This window comes from Passer domesticus, chromosome 10 (assembly GCF_036417665.1).
Source record: "Passer domesticus isolate bPasDom1 chromosome 10, bPasDom1.hap1, whole genome shotgun sequence".
Taxonomy (NCBI): Eukaryota; Metazoa; Chordata; class Aves; order Passeriformes; family Passeridae; genus Passer; species Passer domesticus.
The window spans coordinates 24018190-24043555 of record NC_087483.1 but is presented as its reverse complement, the minus strand read 5'-3'; the positions used below and the strand labels follow the sequence as shown (position 1 = coordinate 24043555).

At 36.1% G+C, this 25366-nt stretch overlaps 1 protein-coding gene across 4 annotated transcripts in view; it reads left to right on the top strand.

Annotated features, from left to right (window-relative positions):
* The window catches only part of UBR3 (ubiquitin protein ligase E3 component n-recognin 3), a 101450-nt gene that overhangs the window by 56791 nt on the left and 19293 nt on the right, over positions 1 to 25366 (top strand). For 3 of the 4 annotated variants that reach the window (XM_064434503.1, XM_064434507.1, XM_064434505.1), the window contains exons 25-31: positions 1541 to 1690; positions 2180 to 2313; positions 4387 to 4497; positions 6025 to 6237; positions 7032 to 7168; positions 12671 to 12756; positions 23030 to 23135. In XM_064434503.1, coding sequence (XP_064290573.1) covers positions 1541 to 1690; positions 2180 to 2313; positions 4387 to 4497; positions 6025 to 6237; positions 7032 to 7168; positions 12671 to 12756; positions 23030 to 23135 — 937 coding nt within the window. The remainder of the gene's footprint in view (positions 1 to 1540; positions 1691 to 2179; positions 2314 to 4386; positions 4498 to 6024; positions 6238 to 7031; positions 7169 to 12670; positions 12757 to 23029; positions 23136 to 25366) is intronic. The other variant, XM_064434504.1, reaches the window with a different exon arrangement.

Sequence of the window (25366 nt, the reverse complement as noted above, 5' to 3'; positions counted from 1 at the left end):
TTTTTTCCTTCAAGTTAAAACATAGGCAATTTGTGATGAATTAATAGTATTTTGTGAATTAAATATTGACAGATTTTGATGACTTACATTGAATTGCTCTAAATCACATTGATACATTGTATTCTCTTTCTACACTCCTGGAAAATATTGAATGGTTGCATATTTTTTGTTCTATTGACAATATTTTAGAAAAGGAGGAAAAGCAAACTGAAACTCTAGTCCTTGTAATTTCTTGGCATTTGATACAAAGGTGTACATGATCATGCATTACACAATTATGAGGTGATGTTAAATATAAAGAATTGCATTTAGTGTTTACTTCCTCCCTACTCTGCTACCATTTGCTTCTAAGTTTCCTGGATGTTTTAGACATTTGCAGTTGATGCATTGTGCTTTTTATTTCATTGTACATGTGGCTGCCACTAGATGGTGATAGACATGTGTACAATATTAACAACTGCACATCAGTGAAGATCAGGGCTCATTTCCATATGACCCTCAATAATTGACTAGGAAATCAGTACTTACTAGAACAGTGTAATTTTGATTCAGCCCTGTGAGCAAGAGCATTGTATGGAGCTTTTTATAGCAAAGAAATATTCTGCCTGGCACCCAACATGCCTCTCCTTATGGCAGCAGTCTCCTGTGCCAAATTTGTAGTAGACTTTCAGAAGACAGCAGTTCTCCTAAAAACAATTCTGCATGAGGACTGTTGCTGTACTCAAGGTTTTTGGATTCTCTATTCAGTACCTCAGCCTACTTAATTAGAGGGATAAAGGGTATGGTTGAAGTTAGGGAGGAAGTGTTTTCCTTTAGAAAAATTTTGTTCTAGGAAAGACGCAAAGAACCCCCATGTTCTAGGTCAAGAGGCTGACTGTATGGGTTTCTGAGCAGCCACGAGTGGATCATTTAGTCCTGAGGTGTTTTTCTTTCAAATCAATAAAGAATTCTTCACTGTGATTGTAACATAACCTAAAATGGCTTGCCCTGAAATCAGCACCACCAACTGCCACGTGATGGAAGCTGTGTGAAGTGCAGTGGATTTGATACTTCTGAGCTGGGCCTTAGCCTTGAACATTTCTGTGCACCTAGGAAGGAGCAAGGTGGAACGTGAAGAAAACATGGTCATTTTTCCTTCAAATGGTTGTTTCAGTCAGCTAATCTGGTTTTACCAGAGCGTCATATTGTTGCCCTTCATCTCTCTATGTTCAAGATTTTCAGTATATCTAATGAGATAGAAATCAGATCTCTGTTTTATAGAAGTTTTTAAGAGATCAACTTTTATACTAAACTCAAATGAAACATTTAATTCCACAGGGAGTAATTTTGCCTATTGAAAAAACATACATTCATTTTGTAGCTGTCTTTCTTGGAAGCAGAAAGGTTCATTTCAGGCAAATGACAATATTTTAGTTGTAGAAATTGTTTTGTAGCTTTTTCGTCACTACCTCAGTTCAGATGGATTGTGCATCCTCAGATGGAAAACCTCAATTAGATTTCTTTACTTCTGTTTAATATAAATTCTCTTATTTGTTTTTAGAATCACCAGATGCTGACATTGCCATGGAGGTAGCTACATCCGAACAGCATGTTTCTGAGGCAATATATGACTGTGTTATTTGTGGACAAAGTGGCCCTTCTACTGAAGACAGACCTACAGGGCTAGTTGTACTATTACAGGCATCCTCAGGTATGAATGTGTGGCTTGTAGGAAAAGCAGTGTTTCTGCAACTTTTAGCATGTGTGCATAAATCCTGTTGTGTCTCATGAAGTCTGAAAGCACAGGGTTTCCTATGTTTTTTGTGGATGGTCCTCTATGAAACACATAAGGAGCTTTTTAAAAGTTTGGAGAAAGAACAAATAGTTTAATTCTCTCCTACTTTCTATTAGCTTTTGCAGATGCAGCTGTGCATTACAGGAAGGCAAAGACAATTAAACAGCCATCAGTGTATCTGCATGTGAATACAAATGTTAGTGGGTATAGGTGTTTGTGTATATATATGTATGTGTATATATATATATATAAAATGCACAAGTGCAAAAGATCAACTCTCAGTATTGACATTCTTTAGCAAGTTTTTACTTTTTACCATCAACAAAGCACATTATAGTTACAAACCAGAATTGCCTGATTGTTTGTTACCCATGGCATCGTGTGTTGCTGCTTCTCTTCTGGCAGTGTTGGGGCAGTGCCGCAACAGCAGCGAGCCCAGGAGACTCCCCACCACGGAAGAGGAGCAGATCTATCCCTGGGACACGTGTGCGGCGCTGCACGACGTGAGGCTGACAACGCTGCAGCGATACTTCAAAGATGTAAGCATCTCATGTGAGCTAGACTAGCACTTAAGAAGAATTTGTTTGTAAAAAGTGAAATGAAATTGCAACTTAGAGTTCTCCTAGTTTCATTTCTACATTTAGTGAATGCTTTTTCATGTTGCAGTCATTCTGAAGTGTTTACATTTGATAGGGTTTTTATTTTTAAATAGTTTCTGGCTTTCTCCCATTATATTTTTGGCAATAGACGTCTAGTATATCTACAGGCAACACAGTCATTAAACATCCACACAAATACTCTCTAGAAGGTGTTTCACAATCCAGTGTGACCACACAATTGAAATTTGGGTTCACTGTCTAAGCAAACACCAGTTCTCTTGTAGCCATTCAGAAAACCCAGTCAAGGAATTACTCTTAATCAGGTAAAAGTATTTTGGAAGTGCAAAGTGGAAAGAGTTGTTTTAATCTGTAACAGATTTCTGAGCCACTACAGAGAAGGGGAGTATGAGTAGATGGGAAGAAGAAACCAATAGAATGCATCCTCTTCTACTGAATACTTAGCTCTGCAGAACATGTGAAGTTCAATTTTGCATTAATTGGTAGTAAATGTCTGCTTTACAGTTCTGTTAGCTGTTCTGAACAGTTCTACACTACTTCACAAAGCCAAGTGACAGCTTTTCACGTTTAATTTTGAGAACCAGTTTTTGTTGCTTAGCAGGAGATATTCAGTTGTAGACCTTTGTGGAAGGGCTGCCTGTCACTTCCCTTGCTAGTGCCTAAAACAACTATGTAGGATAATACACAACTGTTCTGAGAAATCATTTTTGGGGAAAATAATACGGAACCTGTGATGCTAAATTAGCTTCTATAGACTAGACCTAGGTGAGATGCCAGCTTTTCAGTGTATCTAACTAAATAATGAGCCTTTAAAAGCTTAAAGATTGTCTTTAAAGTGGAAAAACTGGCAATATTTATTCTAACATATTTGCTAGCTTTTTCATAATGACATCCACCGATAATGAAGATTTGCCGGCAGGAGAAATTCTTATTTTATAGCCTGAGAGGCTTACAGCACATTATGAATTACAGGTGGAGACATGGTAAACAGGAGCATGTCCTAGCTAAAATTTGTGATTTTGTTTTGATTTCCTGCTCATATGCAGGGAAAAAATAAAGGTACTAGGACACCCATAGAAAATGCAAGTATCAGAGTTGTCATGGTACTCTGATTTTACATCATACATTAAGACTGTTTTAGGGTCGGTCCACACTAAAAATTATTTTCCAGTTCTGGCAGCTATAAATCTTTGTCTGTGCTTTAAATGTATAACCAGAATGTACACTTCAGTCTGTGTATGAAATTTTTGAGAAATGGAAATTTAATACTTAGACTGACTATAGTTGGATATTCTGCGAGAGAATTTTCTAGAATTCTTTATACATTTGCCAGAGGTGATTGTTTCTTCAGGTCATTATTTTCTGAAAAAAATACCAGTGGGGTAACTTTTTTGGACTTGTGGGCTGTAAGTGCAGTCTTCCAATAAGGCCAATGTTTTCAAGACAAACTTACTATACAACTGAGTTCTCAAAACAAGTATTTGTTCTCTTTCCCAGTTATGATGAGTTATATATGATGCTGTTCAACAACTCATTAAAACCCCCAAATGTTTACACTGAATTTTAATAACAGATTGTGTTTTAATTATATAACTATGGTATTGTTATTTTGGTTATCTACTTAACTGAATGAAATGTGTTGGAACAGTATATTGCCCTTGTAAATGGGATCACTTCTGCTATTGGAACAGCTGTTGGAGTTAGAGCCACCTTCATGCAGTAATACAAGAGATTCCTTAAAGAAGTTATCATCTTGAGTGACAAAAACTGCAGAGGTTTAACTATTGCAAAGAACTGCATAATAGCTGCCGTGTCAGTCAGCATAAATAAACACTTTTTATAAATTTTTTTTTTGTTTATTTCCTCAGGATATCTTTCATTAGGTGGCATGCAAATAGAACTCTGTTTGTCTTGTAAATCTTGAAGTTTTAGTGAATACTTTTATGGCTTTATGTATAATAATTGCTTTTTCTTACTGTTGTTGCTTTGATTTAGAGTTCCTGCCTACAAGCAGTGTCAATAGGCTGGGAAGGAGGTGTTTATGTACAAACTTGTGGTCACACTTTACACATAGATTGTCACAAATCTTACATGGAATCCTTACGGGTAAGTAAAACTGAGGGTCATAGCTGTTTATTTAGATCTGAACTGCTTTTACTGAAATCAGTTGGATCTATGCTGTTCAGATCAGATCAATCCAATGTTTTGTATGCCTGTACAAAATAGTTTAATATGTTTTGAGAACTTAATAACTTAATCTCTTATTGCATCTAGACATTATTAACAAAAGTACTTTGTTTTCTGTTATTCTGATATATCAGAAAAAAATCTTGTGCAAAATTAACCAGCACAAAAATATAAAGACTAAGTGATGACTTATTGTTTCATATGAACCACCATTTTTGTTCAAGATTACTTTACAGGATATTTCTTCAGGTTTTGGATTTGTGGGTCTTTTGGTGGGGTTTTGTTTGTTTGGGGGAGGGGGATGGTTGGTAGATGTGAGGGTGTTTGTGTTTTTGTTAGTTTGTTTTTCTGGTTTAGGATATTTTTTGTGATTTTTGTTGATTTCATTTTGAGAAAAACTGTGAGCAATTCCTTGTATTTTTAGTATCAGCATTGCTCCTACTGCGTGAACCTTAACCTCTAAAGAAACTAGGTGTGCAACCCTTCTTGGATCCCATGATGAGTTCTTTTCTGTGTTCATTTAAATTTGCTTGCAGCAGTAATTGTATCATCAAGATAAATAGAAAATGACATAAAAATCACATAGAGTAGTATAGCAGCAAAATCTGGACTTTCATGGTATAGTTTCACTTTACAGAATTTTGGAAAAGTGATTTTTGCATCATATGAATGTTAAAGTAATTTTTCTGGTGGATTTTCTATTAAACTTGAAACAAACTGTTACTCCACGTAATTGTGTTCTTGAAGATTCTAGATTATTTAAGTGAACTTCTTATCCTAGCAAGTTTTACTAGTACGTAGATGAGTGCATAATAAATTTGACTATTTACTACAATTTTTAGGACTGAAATAATTTATATAGACCTTTATTGAGCTGGATAAAACATTTATTTTTACATAATACAGTTAGATGTCAATATGGAAGCCATGGAGGCAACTCACAAAATTGAAGCAAGGTTTCTTGCCAGTTTACAGGAGTACTGAGGACACATCCTCACTTTCCAAACGTGTACTTCTGTGCCCATTCTTTGATCCTTCATGTGATACAAGAAATAATCAGGGTTCTTTTCATGCTGCCTGCCAATGACTACTTGATTAGGCTTTTTCCAGCCTGTACTTGGAGTCTCAAATTTTATGGGAATTGTCAGAAAGAAACAACACAGATGAAGTGTTGGAAATACTCCATTGAAGTCTTTCTACTCTATTATGGGGATATAGTTGACAATGGAGAGTGCTTAAAAATCAGGAAAATTAATTGAGTTAGAGGATTGTAAGACATCTCTAGTAGCTAAGACCTTTGTCAGTAAAATGGGTAACTATTCTAATTATTCTTTCTTTACAGTTTAGGTTTTAGGCTTAGTTTTTTCAGCTATACACCTGAAATATCAAGCTAAAAACCAATAATCGTTCACAAATTTCAGCTCCATCTTTTTTATTTTCTTTTAGAATGACCAAGTCCTCCAGGGTTTTTCAGTGGACAAAGGAGAATTTACCTGTCCCCTGTGTAGGCAGTTTGCCAACAGCGTTCTTCCTTGTTATCCTGGAAACAACATGGAACGAAGCGTTTGGCAAAGTCACAGTAACAAGTGTATGCAAGATCTTGTGCAAGAGGTGGAAGAACTTCAAGAACAGCTGGGAACTTTCCCAGTAAGCATCAGTGTAAGGCAGAAAGATCCTTGTTAATTTGCCTCTACCTTTCAGTTTTTACTTTACATTGCATTTGTGATATCTTAGAATCCTGGCAACCTCGGAACGTTCCTTTTCTTCTGATATTGAAGGCAACATAATATTGTTTTCTTGTCAAGAAACTTAGAGCATTTACTGCATTACCTACTAAAAATAAACAGTTGAAAGCTGTGACAAAATGTCATTAATATAATTTTTATTGAGTACATTTTCAGTTTTCTCCATAGTAATTTGCACATAACAAAATCTTGTAATATAAAATATATTTATAATTTTCATGCAATGAAAAAACAGCAATAGTCTTGTAACAGGAAGCTATTTAAACAATTTCTCTTAAGAACTTTGTAAGGTATTGGACTATTCATTTTACAGAAAGATCCATTTGCAGATGCTAATGTGTTACAAAGCTTCATGAGGTCCTCTGAATGACAGAATAAATTATATTAAGTTTTGTTACCTTCAGGTCTTGATGGAGATGCTTTGTGGTTCTGCATACCTGTACAGTGCAAATATACTTTAAAATAGCACAAGCACTGAGATTCTTAAACTTAGGAGATGGACAAACCAGTTGTGTTTTCATATTCAGAGCAAATCAGAATGACTTTCCAAAATATCCTGACACTTCTGTGAGATAGAATACTGACTTTGCATATTTTTTCATAACCTGCAAATGTGTTTTACAGATATGAAAGTGCTACGCTTTACAATCAGCTACTGCATTTCTTCAGGTAAAATTAACTAATCTTCTTTTGTGTCTTTGTTCATAGTCTGAAACCAACCTCAGTAAAGAAATGGAATCTGTAATGAAAGATATAAAAAGTACCACACAGAAGAAGTATACAGATTATAGTAAGACTCCTGGATCACCTGACAATGATTTCCTGTTTATGTATTCTGTAGCCAGGTGGGTATGTTTTTCTTTTTATATTTTTTGCTTTTGTATTTCTCACTAATGGTATTGTCACTAGATAGCTTTCTTCTTTTAAAAAAAGCATTTAAAAATATTTCATCCTCTCAAAAAAGGACTTTTTGCATACTCAGTATATCAAGGTTACATTTTCTGATTTTCATATACAGGCATGGTGCAAGATGAAAACATGTGTCTTTTAGTTCATTTTTACTATGTGTAGCAGTGGCACAAAGCTCAGAGAACATTGTCATATGCTTCTTTAGTCTTCTTAATTCAAGGTTTTGTTTTCCATAAATCAAAATTTTATGTCACTTTTTTTTTTTTTGGCTTTCCTTTCCCAAATTGTCAAATCTACTTTATCTGTCTTCTACAGAGTGAGATTTTTTTCTGTATCACAGCCATATTGCTAGTTTTTTAAATCACAAGGTGTTTTTTATCTCTCTGCCATACATTAGTTTTATTTACTTAGAAGAAGATCACAGAAGGAGCTTTTTTATTACATCAGTAACCAGGAATTTCTCTTCATTTAGTCTTTAGACTTCTAAAAAACTGTCAAAACCAGCAACATTTTTTTGGTGATGTTTAATTGTAGTTTTAGAGCTGTCAGTGTCACATATGCTCTCCAAGAAAATCAGCCCCTCCTTCTATACCATTCATGTTAAGGTAGTCTGAATGGTTAATCCATTCAGAGTTGCTGGAATACCAGGTTTTCCCATAAGAACTTGATATACTCACTAAGCAAATAATTTTCTAAAGTCTGACTTACTGAGGCCTGCAGGGAAGGTGCTGACTGCAGAGAAACTGCAAGCATAGAAGTGATGCCATTGAGTAGCAATTTTATTCTGCAGTTTTATAAACTCTCATGGCTGAGTGTCTTGAGTATAAAAGCAGTGGAAATATTCAAGGCTTGGCTCAGCAGGACTCAGAGGTTCCACTCAGCAGGACTCTCTAAGGTTTCACTTTTCACGGAAGGTTAGACCATCTAATCTCTAGAATTCTCCTCCCACTCAAGATTATTGTATTATTCTCTTAAGAGAAATACTATCTATATTCTTTCAGAGTATTTTAACTGATACAGAAGAGCTATGAAATGGTATATATAGCAAGCTAAAGGATTGTTCTGTATTTTTAAATGATATATGCTAGACGAGGATAGGCAATGTTGGGATTTTTAGCAATTACGTGTTTGATCAATACAATTAAATACCCTTCCAAAAATACAAAGGACTCAAAATTAATATTCCATGTATCAAAGTATGATTGCTTACAGCCATAAGTTGACATGGCATTTAAGATAAAAAATGGTGTTAAAATACATTTCTGAGTGCAATGTTATGCAACTTCTAAAATGCTAGCTAAACATATTTTAAATGTACCTGTGTATTATTTTTATATTTACACTCAGAGCTCAAGATTTGTTTTCACTCAAAGAGTTAAAAATACCTCAAACCAGAACAGCATTTCATTGCTGCTTGCACTGCTGGAGAGAGAAATCGTGGTTGATCACTAAGATTATGATCTGTCACTTGTACTCCTTGTGACCCCTTCCTGTTAGGGTTAGACTTGTGTCACCAATTTTCCATTTATTCATGTCTGAGGAATTTCAGGTGTTGGATCCAGCCTTCTGTAATGTTACTATAACTCATAAGATCACTTATGAGGGAACCTGGCAGATCAGCTTCAATGTGGTTAACTTGTCTTGCTTTTCAGTGCAGCAATCCAGATTTACATGCTTCTACTGCTTGTTAATTGCATAAGAACTACAGGGTTAAAAAATATTAAACTTTTAAATAGACATTTTAATATAGCTTTACACTTTGTATTTATGGATATAAATTTGTACATCATCTTCCAAACTGGAATAGTTTGCTTTGTAGGATTTTATTATGTGTTTAATTTCAAGAAATCAAACAACTGACTATCCATTGTTAAAATTACATACTCAATTAGTTTTACTTTCTGTAAATTATTCCTGTCATTCGACCTGTTTCTCTCTTATTTCCATGCAGAGTTTTTCTTGAGGTAATGATACCCTTGTGTTGCTGTACCAGCCAGTAACCTTTTGAGCACTTGTAGTTCCAGGTGTTCTGAAGCATTTAATTGTTTTTGGTCAGACCATCTACAGCTGTTTCACAGTTTTTCCTGGTATTTAACCTTTGCTTAGAGGAGCATTTGAATTCAATGATATTTTTATTAACTCCATATATTTCCGTGTGAATTAAATGCTCTTAATCTTCTTGTAAGTCATGTTCCATTTTCAAGCAGAAAATGACATCATCTCCTGTCCTAAAAGATGCTGGTTTACAGCTGAATGCCAGCTTTGCAGTGGATTACTGCATGCTGGAATGAGAATGTGAAACAATAGGTAGCCAGTTGCTGCAGGTTATTCTTACTCCTTCAGGAAAAAAGGAACTTAATTTTCTTCATTTTTGCTTACCTGGGTATATGTCACCAGTAGCAGAAAAAAAAAAATTACAAAAGAACTCTACCACCTTATGGAAGGGCTAGCTGCTGTCTGTTTTCCTAGCAAAAGAGGCATTCTGGGTTTTGGCATCCTGATTTGCATGCACAGCTGGAACAGCAGCTCCTTGGCTACCTCCTGCTTTTCCAAGAGTCATATCTTGTTTAATTTGTACCCTTTTCAAGCATTTCTCCTTGTCTTTGCTGACATTCATGAGATGAGTGTAGGTGTCATTCCCAAATCACGTGTGCCTAGCTGTAATTGTAATAGTTCCACATTCAAAGCATTGAAGACTGTCATTTGAGGTGATATCTTTGAGAGGACTGCTTATGTATTGCACAGCAGTAGTTTCATGCTTTTGTTTGCCATGCAAACAAACCTTTTGGTTTTTCTGTCAGCTATGTACAGACTAATGTAAGAGCCATGTGTTCTTTCCTTCTGAGTCTGTGTCTCAGTATCTGGGGTTTTTCCTTGTATGTGTTGTGTTTCTAAATTGAAGTGAGAAAAATGATAGTGCTTGGTGTGCTTCTTCTGCCCCAATAGGAAGAGCAAGTCCATCCAAATATATTCCCTTCCTGGAAAGGACACTGCATTTTTACTTCCCTCTACTCTGCCCTGGTATGAATTCTCAGAAATATGAAATCACCCTTCCCACCCCCAATACATTCCTTTAATATAAGCCCCCAAGAAGGGATGAAGTAGGTCTGGTTTTAATCAGGAGTCAGGACAGCTGAGCAAAATCCATTTTCGCAGGCTTTTTTCTGTGAGTGAGGAGGATAAAGGCAGTGTCCTACAAAATGTTTTGCTCTACTGAATGACACTGAGATTTCTAGATAGGAAAAGAAGACACTCATATAGATTTTCTTTCTCATTCTCTTTCCTTTATGTTGAGGATTCTGAGACAGCAAAAGATTCTTTCAGAGACCACTCTGTGTTCCACGTTTCTATCAGATGCCCCCAGTTTTTCTTCATTACTTTTCTTCAGAAAAGGGCAGAGGGTACACAAATCCTCAAGGCAGAAGGGAGCTCAAATTAGGGAGAAGATTTGCTGGTCTCCTTCAAAAATGATTGAGGTCTGTACCTATGTAGGATATTTTCTGAAGGATAAGTGTTCATTTTCACAGAAGATGCTTTCTCTACTCTGCATTTTTATTGCCAAGTTACAGATATGTTTTCAAAGAGACATATTGAAGGAAAAGGTTAATACTTACATTTCCAAGAAAGCTGAGCTATAAGGTGCTGCCTTTGAGGAGCTGGGGACAATGAAGAAGTGTGGGAGGTGAGAGTTGGTATCGTATATGTGAACAGAGTATGTGATTGCCAAAATAATTGTCCTTACTTTCCTTACAGCAAAAAGTACTATACGACACCTCATATGTACCAGCAAGAGGTGTTTTTCAGAATTGTCCCTGAGGTTTTCTTTTTTGTGAAATGGCACATATGCCTTCGTGAAAGGGAAATTTAAAACCGTAGATCTAGAAAATTATTCTTAAACATTCAGGTAGTCTTTTTGATTTAAATCATAATTATCTTCGTTTCAATGGAAGACTGTCATTGATTTTGTTCTACATATTAGTTATCAGAATGTTCATAGAAATAACACATACTGATTTCCTTCATATTCCCATGATGAACTAGCACATGCTGATCTACAGTTGCTATTCTGGCCACTAATATGAAATCCCTGTCCCTGCTTCCTTGCTGGTAGATTTTCAGAAGTTCAGTGAGCACTGCAAATCGCCTGAAGAGTGGAAAATTCCCCTGTCACACAGATGCCCTTATCAGCAGCAACCAGATGGAGCTCTGAGCAGGCACATTATCAATGTTAAATTGCCTTTTCTGAGTAGAGAGGATTAAAGCATTCCTTCAGAAATGGATGGCATAAGCTGCAAACTTAGGGATAGGAATATTGAGAAATGTTGCTATTTTAAAAACATAGGAAAATATCTTAACAAACACTGCATATCAAAATGTATTATTCTTTCAAGCTGATGAAGCTGAAATTCTTGAAAATAATTTGTTTTGAATAAAAATCATCCTCTAGTTTCTTCTTAAATGGGGGGGGAGGGGTGTTCTTAGGTTGGATGTTATGTGCCTAAAATTCTAGAACAGATTTTAATTTGGATTCAGTCACATTATATCAAACCTAAAATAGTTTCATTTTTCATTAAAGGACAAATTATGTTTAGAATGAGATTTGCAGTTTGGATTGAATTAGCAAAACAACACTTCAGAATAATAGAATTATATTCCTTTGTTCTAATTTTTAAAATGTATGTTGACTTACTAAAACAGGCTCTCAGAGAATATAACATAAATTGTTTGCTCCAAATCTTGAGAGTAAAAGATAATGCAGCAGTGAAACATCCAATTCCAAAATTAAACAAAATCACCAAATTTGGCTTAAACAATTGGTGCCTAAGTATGAGATTACAGCAATACTGAGAAATCAGTGTGGCATGCAGAGATTCAGTGACACAACTATTGGTTCATACTAATGAGCTGCCGTGAATAGCATTTCATTCAGAATTAACCTCCAAGGCTTTTATTAACTAACTTATCTATAAAGGGCAGTGCTTCAATTATAATTTAGACTGTATTCATATTTAGTTGATGCCATATCTATTGTACTCTCTGATTGTCTGAAGTGAAACAAAAGCTCTGCCAGTGGAGAGAACACTTTTTAGATCTATATGATTGACTGAAAGTTAGCCAATCTGTATATTGTCTTTCCAGATTTGAACATAAATTCCCTTATTATGCTGTGTGTGCATATAGAAGAAAGCCACAGGATTAACAATTTTTAATTCTTCTATCACAACTCATTGTAGTACTGTGTTAATATAGTACTTAAAATCATATATGACAATATCTCAATAAAGTTTATTTTGTTCTGAGCTGTATTTTGGCAGTATTTCACAGTAAAGATTAGTTCACAGTATTATTTAGTGTATGTTGGGAGTTTGTCATGATTCAGTTGTGTCTGTAGAAGCTTGAATAATGTTCCATTCGATACTGTCATGTTTTTCTTACAGAACAAACTTGGAACTTGAGCTGGTCCACCGAGGAGGAAATTTGTGTTCAGGAGGTGCAAGCACAGCTGGGAAAAGATCATGTTTGAGTAAGTTCCATGTTATTAAATGCAGTATAAATTATTAGAATATTGAATAAAGATGTCTGGTTCTTTCTGATATTTTCTAAATTGCGTCAACTTTTTCCTTTTAAAACCATTTTTTTTTCTGCCATAAAGAATCTTTGGTTTTTGTTTCTGTTAGAGAAATCTGAAACCTAATTTGCCAAATTCTTCATTAGAGCTGTTCATGTCTTGTGAGTACAATTATTTAGAAACCAGTTGTCATACTATGCATGTAGTATTTTTTAATATGTTTGCATTTTTGTGAGTAACTAGAAGTAAATACTACTGGTATTTTAAGGGTGAAACAGGAGAGCTTTGTTTCACCCTGGTTGTTGCTAGCAATAGGAAAGAAGTTTGTTTTCTGAATGCTAATATAGGTCATGACTTAGTGTCATACTTAGAAATATGCAGCTGCAACATCCCATGTCTTTAATTTGCCTAGTTGTTCCACGAAGTTTTGCAAATTTTCTTTCATAGAAATTTTCAAATTTTTTTATTGTTCTAAAACATTTAGTAATTGTAAAATAAAGCAGCTTCTTGCTGCCACAAGTGGGTTTTTTTCTTAAAATATTTTAATCTTTTACTGGAATATAAACACTTACAAGTGGACATTTTCTTTGGTCATGAAAAACTGGAAAGCCTGCCAGAATACTGCTACTACTACTAATGCTTATTTAAGACAAGCTTATGGAGCAATAGCAGCAGATTTCGTAGGAAAAAAGAAAGCTTAGACCCATTTCTGTCTTCTGGTACACAATTTCTGGGGGATGCTTTCCTCATCCTTTGAGGTGACAAGCCACCCAAGAAATCTCACCAGATGCTGTGCTGTCCACATTCCACCTAGGACAAAAGTCTTCTGTTACTGCCCAGCTAATTTCATTTGTGTGTTGTTAATTTAAAAAGTAGTTTTAACCTGTACTGCACATTGTCTTTCCCCACCATCATTATCCCCCTTTCTCAGCCAACCAAAGTACCTGAAAAGTGCATGTGTTAAAAGAACATCTCTAGATCACTGTCTGCAAATTTAGTCAGCCAGGATTCTGCAGATAATTTATACTTAGATTACAATGTATTTTTAATTGTATGTTCTCCAGTAAGATACAAACTTTCTCCCTGAATTTTAGCTTCTTACTAATGTATTACCCATTTCACAGGAATATATTTGGAAGAACATGGATGAGCAGGTTAGGGTGGAGATTTCAGCTTAAAATAGAAAACTTTTTAAGTGAAAAAAATTGTGATGATGTTACACATAATGAGAGTGTATCTTTGTTTTGACATGGCTTTACTGGTAATAAAATTTCTTGACATTTTAAAGTTTAGAAGAATGTATGCAGTTTAGAAGAATGTATGCAGGGAAGTGGCCAGTAATTTGCAAGGTCATATTTTTATCTCACTGAGATTTTCAAAATCAGAACATCTCAGTTTTTAGGTGTGATTTGTATTTTAATATAAAAGTGAAATGAAAGACATTCATTACATCTTAAAACACTGTGAAATGTTTGACATCACGTCAAATTTTTGTTACAGGTACCTATTTAAAAGCTAGCTAGCTAGATAAATAGCTCTAAAAGGGAATGGATTTTCTGATGGTGTCTCACCAACTAATGTCACTATGTGCTGGAACATTGACTTTGCAGAGTGCTTGAACCACTGGATTGGTGGGCAGCTTCCTTTGTGTACATCTCTGTAGCTTCACTGTTGCTATTTGCACTACATCAGTTGATACAAAGAGAGAAGCAACCTCAAATTTGGGGTTTTCTTGTTCTTTGTCATTATTTGAGAAAAAAATAAGGGAAAAAATGCTACTAAGCTAAGGCCTGGTAGCTGATACTAGGTGATTTGTATAATACATTATTTCATTTTTTTTCTTAGTCTTACCACACCATCCCTTCAACATCCTCTTGCATAAAGAAGGACTCTTACATTCTTAGGACCTGACTTTGCAAGAAAGCATACCTTTTGCTGACAGTCTGTGAAAAGAATTGTCAGGAATTTTAATACATATTTCTCAAGCCTTGAAATACATGGAAAATACTTTAATCACTGGATAAATTTCTTTTTGGAGAATTACAAAGTTGGAAATTATAATGGAGGATGTATTTCAACTGGAGAATTTTGTCATGTTGAATGGAGACTTCAGCTAGGCATGACAATTTTAAGCCTTGTTTAAATTCATATGTCATATTTACCTATGTTCCCAGCTTTTTTGGTATTTTGCCACTGACTCTGTATGTCTCAGAAAATGAACAGGTTTTCCTTTCATCAAAATAGATTACTGAAACAAACTAAATGTCCTAAACTTACCAAAAGTTAGAGATTCTTCTCACATGAGAAGTAAAGAAATTGTCTTTTTCAAGAGAAGCTTTAAGATCACATCAACTGTTGCTTTTAAAAACATGTGCTAATTTACAAAATATGAAATTTTCATAAATACATCTTTTTTGGTTGGAAATCCACTGTGAAAATTTGCATTAATTGTCTGTAGGAAAAGTAAAATAGCCTGGTAAGAAAAGCTTTGTTTTCATACAATCACAGAGGTTTAGGTTGGAAGGGATGTTAAAGCTTATCCCCTTTGTATTCAGAATTGTGTACATATTTAGTGAAAAGAAATATTTTTCCCCGTGATGTGATTTGACTGTTTTAATATACTTGCACACCGGGGTTTAATCTGAAATTGCTAGAATATTGATTAAAAAGCATATTGATGATTTTTTAAAACCTGATAACATATCTTGATTTTATTTTCTTTTTCTACTTAGAATACTTTGCACTTTGTTTACAATAATATTTTTCTGCTCCTTTCTTAAACTGTTCTGTAATTTTAAGTGTGTTGTATTAGTGCTTTTTCCTTTAGCACTTGCTAAAAGGATTATAGTCATATTGATAAAGGGGTGTGGACAACATTTTACCACAATGCACTTGCTTTTTTCCACAGCTTGGGGTAGAATGGTAAATTTCTTGTTTACATCAAAGTCAGTCATATTGGTGTTTTTAATATTTATCTTGCACTCCAGAAACATTCAAGGCTTTCCAGGTAAAGGCACCATGTATATGAATGTGTTGTTGTGTTAAGCAGCACAGAGAGGTGAATGTCATCTATTCATTGTTAAAATGTCCACGTGTTGTTTATGTTCTGCATTGCTACTCCGAAAAATTGTTATGTAGCAATCTAGTCATATTTAATCTTGCATTAAAGTAGACTTGTTTTTTAATGTAAGGTAATGGGATTCTCCTAGAACAGAGCTGTACAGTATTTCCATTTAATATTATTCTATTTATGTTTGGACATTAGGCTAAATATGACTAGTGGGAGCAGAGTTAGCTTTACATAGCAGGGTTTGTTTTCATTAAACCATTATATAATTGCATGTTTCCTTCATTGCCTCTTCCATATCCTTGCATTTAAGTTACGAAAAATTACAGTTCTGTAGATTCATATTCTGAAGTGAATTTTATCATCCTTCCATAGTAATTTATTTTTCTAAGAACAATCCTGGTTTTGAAGTTTCGTTTTAAATGTACCTTCAGTTTCTTCATTGTCTTCTGCAGTGAGGAAAGAATGTTTTTTAAAATCCATACCCCATCTAGAACTTGAGTACTGTTTTGTTCAAGTCTTCCTTGCACAGTATTGAAACATCTTTTGTTTCTAAACATCATTCATGTCAGGTTCAGCAGAAGTAATCTAAAACATAACCTGGTTTGACTTTTTCTGTGTGTGAGATACTGAGGGGTTTCTTTTGTGATTAAGCATACTACTCTGTAGTAGTCTTGTGACAACTGTGAAATTTGGTGATTAGATATTGTGGAAAATGGAATATGTTGTCCCAGGTGAGCTGTTACAGCAGCAAACATCAGGGAAGATGGGGGGAACAAATAGGTCAAGAGCTGTTTAAGTAGATTGCACTGTGAGGGCAGCTACTCTTGGGAAGCAAAATTAAGAATGATTAATGTAGCTCTCAGTATCAATGACCAAGTGTGTGTAAGAAGAATGGTGAAGAAAATTTGCCTGCAAAATTGCCATTTAAAGGCTTAACATTGTGTATGTGTGTGGAACTAAAAAATGCAAATAGTATCCTATTACTTTTTACTTAAAAATCAAGTCCTATTTGAAGGACTACATTACAGTTTTAGAGTCTATGGCCTTGCAAATTCTCAGGGGTTTAGGGAAAATTCTGATATACAACAACTGTACAAGTCTTATTTCTCTGTTTTATAAAGTGTAATAGACCTGTTTGTCTTCATTGTTCCGTATTTATCAAACAGGGTCAAAACAAGCATTAAGGCTGAATTATTGTGATTTCTCTCTATGTTTTTTATATAAGGCCTTGAGCAACCTGGTCTAATGGAATATGGCAGGGATCTGGGGGGGTTGGAACTACATGATCTTTAAGGTCCATTCCAATCCTAAGCATTCTCTGATTCTGTGACCTCTCTTTAACTTGTGTAGATGTTTTACTTTGCTATTCATACTCTGGTAATCTTACACTAGTTGATGAACAATTCCACAAAATTTAAAAGTTACATATAAGTGAATTTATAATCTTCCTTTTTAAACTTTGAAGTAGTACTTTTCTTTCTGTCTGTCTAGTCTTTGTTTGTTTGTTTTGTTTTTTGGTTTTGGGGTTTTTATTCCTTTTTTCCCCTTTGTGAGAAGGATAGGATTAGGGGTTTGGGTAAAGATTAAATATTTTATCCTCTTGTCCTCTGGCTTCAGTTTCTCTGTAAATGAGCTCCTTATCCTTATGCTTCCCACAAATAGCAGTCTGGCATTGCACCATCAACTGCATTAATTGGAAAGGATGTTATTTACAACTGGACACCAAAAAATTATTTAAGAGTTGTTTAAATTCTTCTTAAGTAGGACATCTAGCACCTTTGTAACTTCTGAATGTCTCTAAACATTGAACTTCATGGGAGTTGTTTTGGTTGCTTGATCGGTTTGTTTTGGTTTTCTTTTTCTCATTCATTTGAAGCCTTTATCTTGATTGTGGTGTTAGTATCACTTTTATCAGTGCTTTTAGTGTTTTTGTGAACATAGAAACTCATTGTTTTTCTTCATGATTCTTCCGTATCAAATTTTTCAACCATGCTGAAAGTAATGGCTGTCTCCATTTTATCAATATGGACAATGACACTCTGAGCCACTTAGTATTTCCTGTTGGGAGAAAAACCTCATTATTTTATCATTTGCAAGTTTGAGCCGCAGCTGTCTCTTTCCTATAATCGTTGATGTGGATATGGTTGCAAAGAGTCCTATGTAACTCTCTGCAGCCACGGAAAATAAAGAGAATAAAAGAAGTTTTCAGGAATGCCTTGCTACATTTGGTTTCTGTGGTTGGTTGGGCTTTTTGATGTTGCAGGATTTGGGTTTTAGGATTTGTTTGTTTGGTTTGGAGTTTTTTTTCAGTTAGGAGGTGTCAGTCTGCAGATCCTTGGTATCCGTTCATGCTAACTTGGAAAAAGCAGAATCTGATCACCAGATGATCTTAAGTATTTTCTAAAACACTTGGCATGCCACTAATATCTAGTGTGGGAGAAGCAAGGATAGGTACTGTTAGAATTCTGTTGCTAAAGTTGATTTCATACACTGGCGAGTTTGGTGTAGAGGGTAATTAGCTGCTTCATCAGCAATTAAGGCTTAGTGAAGATGTGAGATTTTGTAAAGGCTATCCAGTCTTAATGCCTTAATAGGCTTTTCCTGGCCTTCATGGTTTTTTACTGATTCAAGTCTGCTGTATCAGGGATGAATGGGAAGATGTTATCAGCAGGTCTTTGCTAAGTGGACTGTGTAAATCTCTACTAGGAGAAAAATATTTCTCAATCTCCTTATTGACAAGTCCCATCTGGCTGTTGGTGGCTTTAGTTATAATCTACATTCTTCTTGATAGTCCCAGGAAACTTTGGGAGAAGAAGGAGGAAGCATCCCATGTCTGGTAAGACCTTCAGAGTTGAGACAGGGATGTTTTCAATTCCACCTGCAGTGAACTGCTGTATCACTTTGTGATGTTTTCACATTGTAAATATGAATATTAGTTTAGGGGATGTAAAAAGGGAAATGTGGATCAAGTCAGAAAATTTCATGACAGCAGTATATGTCTTAAAATAAAGAGAGGGGGTGTAAACACATTTTCTAGACTGTTGCAAGCAAGACAAAGGCAGCTAATTCCTTAGTTTGTTTTCATTATGGCAGCATATTGTTCTACATTGTGGAATTGGAATTAATAACAGAAAACATCATCTGATTTGAACTCTAGTAATTTGAGAGTTTAATTTACCAGTCAATAGCAGAATATTTTTAAGAGCTTTGGCAACATTTGTGGAATGAATGTGCTTTATTATTAAAAACAGTAGAGAATTCAGCTGCAGGTGCTGGTGCAGTTTGGAAATATAGACAAAATACCCATTATCTTTGGGGTTTGTGAGAGGAGAACTATTACAGTGCTTCCTCTTATAGCTTCAGTCTCAGTGCAAAGGCAGTGGTCTTATCCATTGAGCTGCTCTTTTGAAACTACAGAATTCAACTGAGTTTATTGCTCCTCTCTCACAATAGATTAGCTCCAAAAAGTAAATCTACCAAGAACAGCAGTGACAATAACAGAATAACAATAGTTATTGTCATTATTTTTAGAAATGGATTAAGGAATGCTAATAGGACTGAAAGCTAGTTCTAACTGCTAATCCAGATGATTCTGTGAAGCGTTGTTTAAGCTTTACATGTATTCTGTGAAAACAAAGACGTAAGCTGAGAGAGTGTGCCAGCAGTGCATCAATGTAGGCAATACTCAAGTCTATGATCATGTTTTAAAACAGTAGTAATCTTGCCCACTCAAATGTCTAAATTTTAGAGCTCTCCCAAGCCTCTGATGACTTGCAGCAATTAATTATATTGTGCATCCAAATTGTGTGACGGTTACATTTATTCAAATTATCTGGATGCAGCCTGCCTCAGATATTACCAGATTATTAGGAGTATCAGATTCAATTTTTTAAAATTTTGTTGCTGCTGTGCTTTCTGAAATTAATATTCTTCCTACAAAAATTGGTTTAAGAATGATCTTTTGGTGACTCGGAGCTGCAGCCAGGTCCTGCCTTTCCCCCTTACAAGGCTGGGCTCTCCTGGAGAGAATCCTGGAAGATGGACTGTGAGGGCCAGAGGGCTTTGGGATACCTGGTGAGGTTATGGCCTTCTTCCCACTCTTCACAAGCCTGGCCACGATTGATGTTTATGGGCCATTGTCATGGTAATGTTTTCCTGCTACTTGTTAAAAAACTGTCCTTACATGTATTTTAAAGGTTTCAAGTAGGGTATAAGAAAATGGGAGGACATTTCTGTATTTTTATGCTTATGGTTTGGAATTATGCATTCCACAATACACAGGAAAAGCCCTTGGGTATTCCTTTGGCTCAAGGCAGGTTTCTGCCAGTCCCTCCGGCATAAGGACGTGCTGCAGCACCAAGCACTTGGTGCACATTTAAATTGCCAGTTCTTGCTTCCCAGTGCTCGGGTGTTTTCCTTGGCTTTCTCCAGTAGTTCGTAGTCACAGTTAGTGCAAGTAAAGCAGTTGGAGTGCCTGTGGTGCAAAGCAGAAATGGAGCTCGGTGCGTGCCTCGGCCGGGCTGTTGCGGGGCCGGCGGGAGCGCTGAGGGCCGGGCGTGCCCGGGCCTTCGCGGCAGCCCCGGTGTGCCGTGTGCCACGGCTGCCGTGGGTACATCCCGTCACTCTTGGAACGCGTCTCCATTCCATAAATGTTACACATTTGGAGATTACAGAGAAATTCTCCAGGGCTAGAATTTGATGCTTGCCTGCTTAATTTCATATTAGTAAAAGCTCTGGAGAGTATCTGGTAAAGGAACAGGGGATGAATTAATTACCCAGAACAATTTTCACTTTTTTTTTTCCATGTTGTGTAGTTGCCGATTTCTGTTTAAAGCAAGGAGCAGTTGAGGGAGGAAAAAGCTTCATTTTCGTGAACAGGCAGGAGGGAAGGTTGGGATGTTTTCATGGGTTTCATTCCAAATAAAACCATGCTTGGGGGCTTTTTTATTATTTTGATGGAATATAAGTATATTTTCAGACTTTGTATTTTCAACTTTATCAGCAAAGCAGTGTTTTGCTAAGAATCTCTTGCCAGGAGGAAAGATAACTTATTTTGTCCTCATTGACTGTTTTTATTCAGAAAGCAGGTGGCAGCTATCAATTCCAATGCCATCTACAGCTCCAATTATTTTACAAACCCCAGGAGCTAATTACAGCCCTCAGGCTCTGGCAGTCAGCTGATTTCATCATGCGACTCTTTTGGCCATTGCGTACCTCTGAGTAATTATCTATTTATGGAAAATAAATTAATAGCTGCTATTTCTACTTGAAAAAGAGGACCTGTGAGTGTGTAGGTTGAGCAAGTGGGTTTTAAAAAGAGGTAGAGAGATTTACAGGGAAAGAGGCAAAGGCATCGGTTGAAAGAATAAGGGGTGGAGAAGAAAGATGATGTCAGGATATTAAGGGAAAAGTTAAAATGAAAGGGAGAAAGAAAGCAGGGTCCTAGAAAATTGAACAGGAGAAAAGCATGACACCAAATAGCAAGATATCGTGTGACAGGAAGAAAAAAGTAAGCAAAATTGTGGGAAATTATACTTCAATTATTTCACTATAAATGTATGAAGACAAAGATTAATTGAAAAAGTGAAGTCTGAATCCCAGATAGTTCCTGATCTAGTTGAAGATGTCCCTGTAGCAGGCACAAGGCCTGCAAGGCCTTGGAGATCAGAAGCCTGAGCTAGGAAATACCAAAGTCAGCATGACTAAGGTTTTAGAAGCCCCTCTCTTCCGCCTTTGGGACCCTGTTATCTCCCTGTATATCCATAGGTCACTTTTCCCCTGACCCTTACTATTGGACAGTTTTCAATACCCCTGTAAGGTATAAAACCCCTAAACTCTGCCCGGTTCGGCAGAGGAGAGCTGTCACTGGACCCTTCGCGGAGACCCCAATAAAAGAACCCTGCGGAACCCACACAGCGCTGCTCTCTCTCTCTCTGCGTCTGCTGCGGCGATACCTAGGGCGACGGCCCCAGGCAAGCTAAAAGAGCTGAAATCACTAAAGAGCTGAGCTGCAAATCACTATAGCTTGCCTGGGTTGCCTGAGCCCCCCGCTGGGCGATCCTGGACCCTCGTTGAGCTATCCTGGCCGGCCGGCATTCCCCGCTGGGCTTCTGCCCCTCGGGGCCATATGTCCCTGCTCATTGCAGGATGCTTGGAAAACAATTCTGTGCTTTTTGTTGCGTCTGCCTTTCTGAAAATGCTCTTGAGCTAAATGGTGTTTGCCTTCTTGAATAGCTTAATGGAAGGAAGGGTTAGATGTTGTCTTTGTGTGATCATGTGATTCATAGGTAAATATAAAATGTGCATTTTAATATAAAATACTGCATTAATTCACCATGAGTAATTATGTATCCTCTCTTCGAAAAATTCTACAAGTGTTTTGCAAATCATATTTTTGATACAGTGGAAATATAGAAGGTTCTGAAATTATTAATATCAGCAAACTCTGCCTGCAGGTTGCACAGACAAATCTTTGACATTGTAAAGACTGTTGCTACTTTAGTGTCATTGATGTTTTGTGGGTTTGGGGATATTTTTGTCCAAAAGTTACCTACAAAATAACCATATGAAGGCAGAAGGAATAAACCTTTTGAAAATGAAGAACCAAAGTGATCCTGCCATAGGCCAGGACTTGTAGCAATTTTGGATTAAATTTCAAATATACGATGCACAGAAGTTAACAGTAAGAGAGAGGAATGAAAGTATCTCAATTAAAAGTATATCAGTCTCTGTTAAGAATAATTGTTTAAGAAATCACCACTTCTAGCATAAACTGGAGAGGCAAGTGAAGTGAGCATGGAACTTTGGCAACATAACAGCATATGAAACAGGATTTTTTAGAAAGGCCTGTAATTAAGTACATGGAGCACCAAAACAAATGAGATCTGGTCAAAGCTTTCTAAACAGTCTTTCTCTGAAACAATTTTCTGTATATATGCATGTGTTCACTTCCTTCTCTTGAGATCTTACTTTTCTTCAAATCCTTTTTTTAAAAATAAAACAATCCTTAATAAAAATATGCTTGTTAGGGTACCAGCTTATTTGGAGTGACATGATAGGCTTCTCAGAAATCTTGTAAAATACATGATGGCAATTTAATGTAAAACAGTTCATATCACTGTATGTAATACTCAGCAGTCTGTCTTCTTCCCCTTTCAGATCAGCTGTTTCACGTGTTGGCCATGCACATGCGCCTCTACAGTATAGACTCTGCATACAATCCCTGGAGGAAACTAACTCAGCTCTCGCAGGATAAAAACTCAGAGCAAGTATTTTAATTTACCCAATATCAATTTTACCTGCTGAAAGAAACATCCTTACAGAGGGACTTCGGGTAACTTTGTCTTAATTTAAGTTCTCTGTGAGGTATGCTGATGGACTTAACATCTAAAAATTGTATGTATGAATTTGTAAAAATATGTTTTCCGATTTCTTTTACATAAAAATCTGACAAATACCAGTTTTGAGCTAAAGTTTAAATACACCTCTTGCAGGCTTAAGCACATGCAAATTAAATAGTATTGGGTGAGTGGATAGGGCACTGCCGTTCTTGATACGGATGCTCAACAAAATTTACATTGAGATAAGCTGGTAGCTTATTGAAAGTTGAGTAATGATTAATAATTATTAATGTAATTAATAAAAATGTAAATAGGTCTAATATATGTGAGAATTAATTCTATTTTAGGCAAAAAATTTTCATCAAGCTTATTATTTTAAGCAAGTTACTTAGCTGAGTTTGCTTTTAAAACATGAACCTTATATACACAGCTGTAAAAGGATTAACAATAGAATAAATTAAACCATGTACTTTGTTCTGCAAGGACTCATCTCCTTACGTGACTTAAGACCCATCACTTTTCAGATTCTACCTTAATGATGAGGAGGAAGATTTCTTGCCTAAAACCAGATTATGATTTTTCCTCATAAGAGGAAAACAGTACTTTTTTTTTTCTCTTTGCACCTGAAGCATCTTCTTCATACTAAGCTCTACATTTTGTAGCTTGCAATTACGTCAAAAGACTGTCCTTTTAGTGCCTCTCCAGCTGTGTGTTTGTCAGTGCTTCTAGGAGCCTGAGGTAGAAAGCATCATGCAATTTCAAAAACTGATCTAGCATTGTGATGCCACAATCCTAACTGCAAACTGGGGAAGACTATTAAAACAATTGTTCTCATTTCTAGTTTAAGATTTTATTTTTCTCTTGGACTCAGGCTTATTTTTGCCATAAACATTAGGTTGTTGGAGTAATTAAATTGTATTAAGAGATTAATTTATAAACTATTGGCAGAAGAAAGCATCAAGCATTTTATAACCTGAAAGCCTGTTCAGCATGCATTCAGACTGCTTTGAGGGTCTGTTTTGATGTGATTCTAATTGAGCCCTGACCTAGACTGAGCAGTGGGATGATGTTAATAAATTTGGTGTATGGCTGGCAGAATTAAGGTCATGTGGCCAGCATGGCTGTGGGAAAGATCATGCACTTCTCATTTTGGCATTTGAAGAGCTTGCTGGCTTTTGGAAGCAGCTGTTAATAGAGGGGGCCTACAGAGCTGGTGGAATTCACCATGCATTGGTCATGACAAGGCTAAAGTGCAGTATGTTAGATTTCATTAGGCAATATTTTGAATCACCTAGAAATTAATGGTACTGTAGGTCTGTAACGCCTTGCTTTGCAGAAGGGTTTGCATGCTGGGGATGCATTTAAGGAGTTCTTATGTTTTCTGAACTGGTTTTCAATATTTCATGATGGACTTGATGATACTGGTTTGGCACAAAGTCCTAAATGGTTTGTAGGAAGCTACAACGGAAGCTTCCATTTTACCATGAAATAATTTACTGGCAAGATACACAGATGCTTTTGAGCTCGAATATTTTTGCTCCCTCCTTGGAATGTTTTTCCTTCCTTAGTTTGCAGGCACCAGAACACTACAAAGGAGGCAATTTGAGGACATGTTTTTCATGTATAAATTGGAGCATAAAATGAGTAGCTGTAATTATACTGCAGAAATTTGAAGTGGTAGGATTGGTGTGTATGGTCTGATTGCACACTTCTTAGAGTCACACAGCCTTTTGAGAGACACAGAATAGCAGATTTTTTTCAGGTACGGGAAAGAGTGCTCAGAGCAATTAGAAGGTGGGACTGCTGAAAACTCAAAAAACTTAAGAGGATGGTGGAGAAATAATCATTGCAGATTTTAGATGTGAATGGCATTCTGCTGCTTTGAAGTTAACCAAGTCATCTAAATCATCAGTCTGACCTGCACAGGAAACTTCAAGAAAAGACTTGTAGAAAAAAAATGTCAGTAAGAGAAAAAGTTCTGTGTTTTCTGACTGTATTGCTGTGATTCCAAACAATTTAACTTTAGGGAAGTCACAGAAGCAAAATAACTTCAAACCAATATGCCATCTTTTTCTATTTGATTTTCATTTTCAATTATTATTTCAGTTAAAAGCATTTTTCTAAAGAAGCTAGTTTAATCTTCATTTATTTAAAA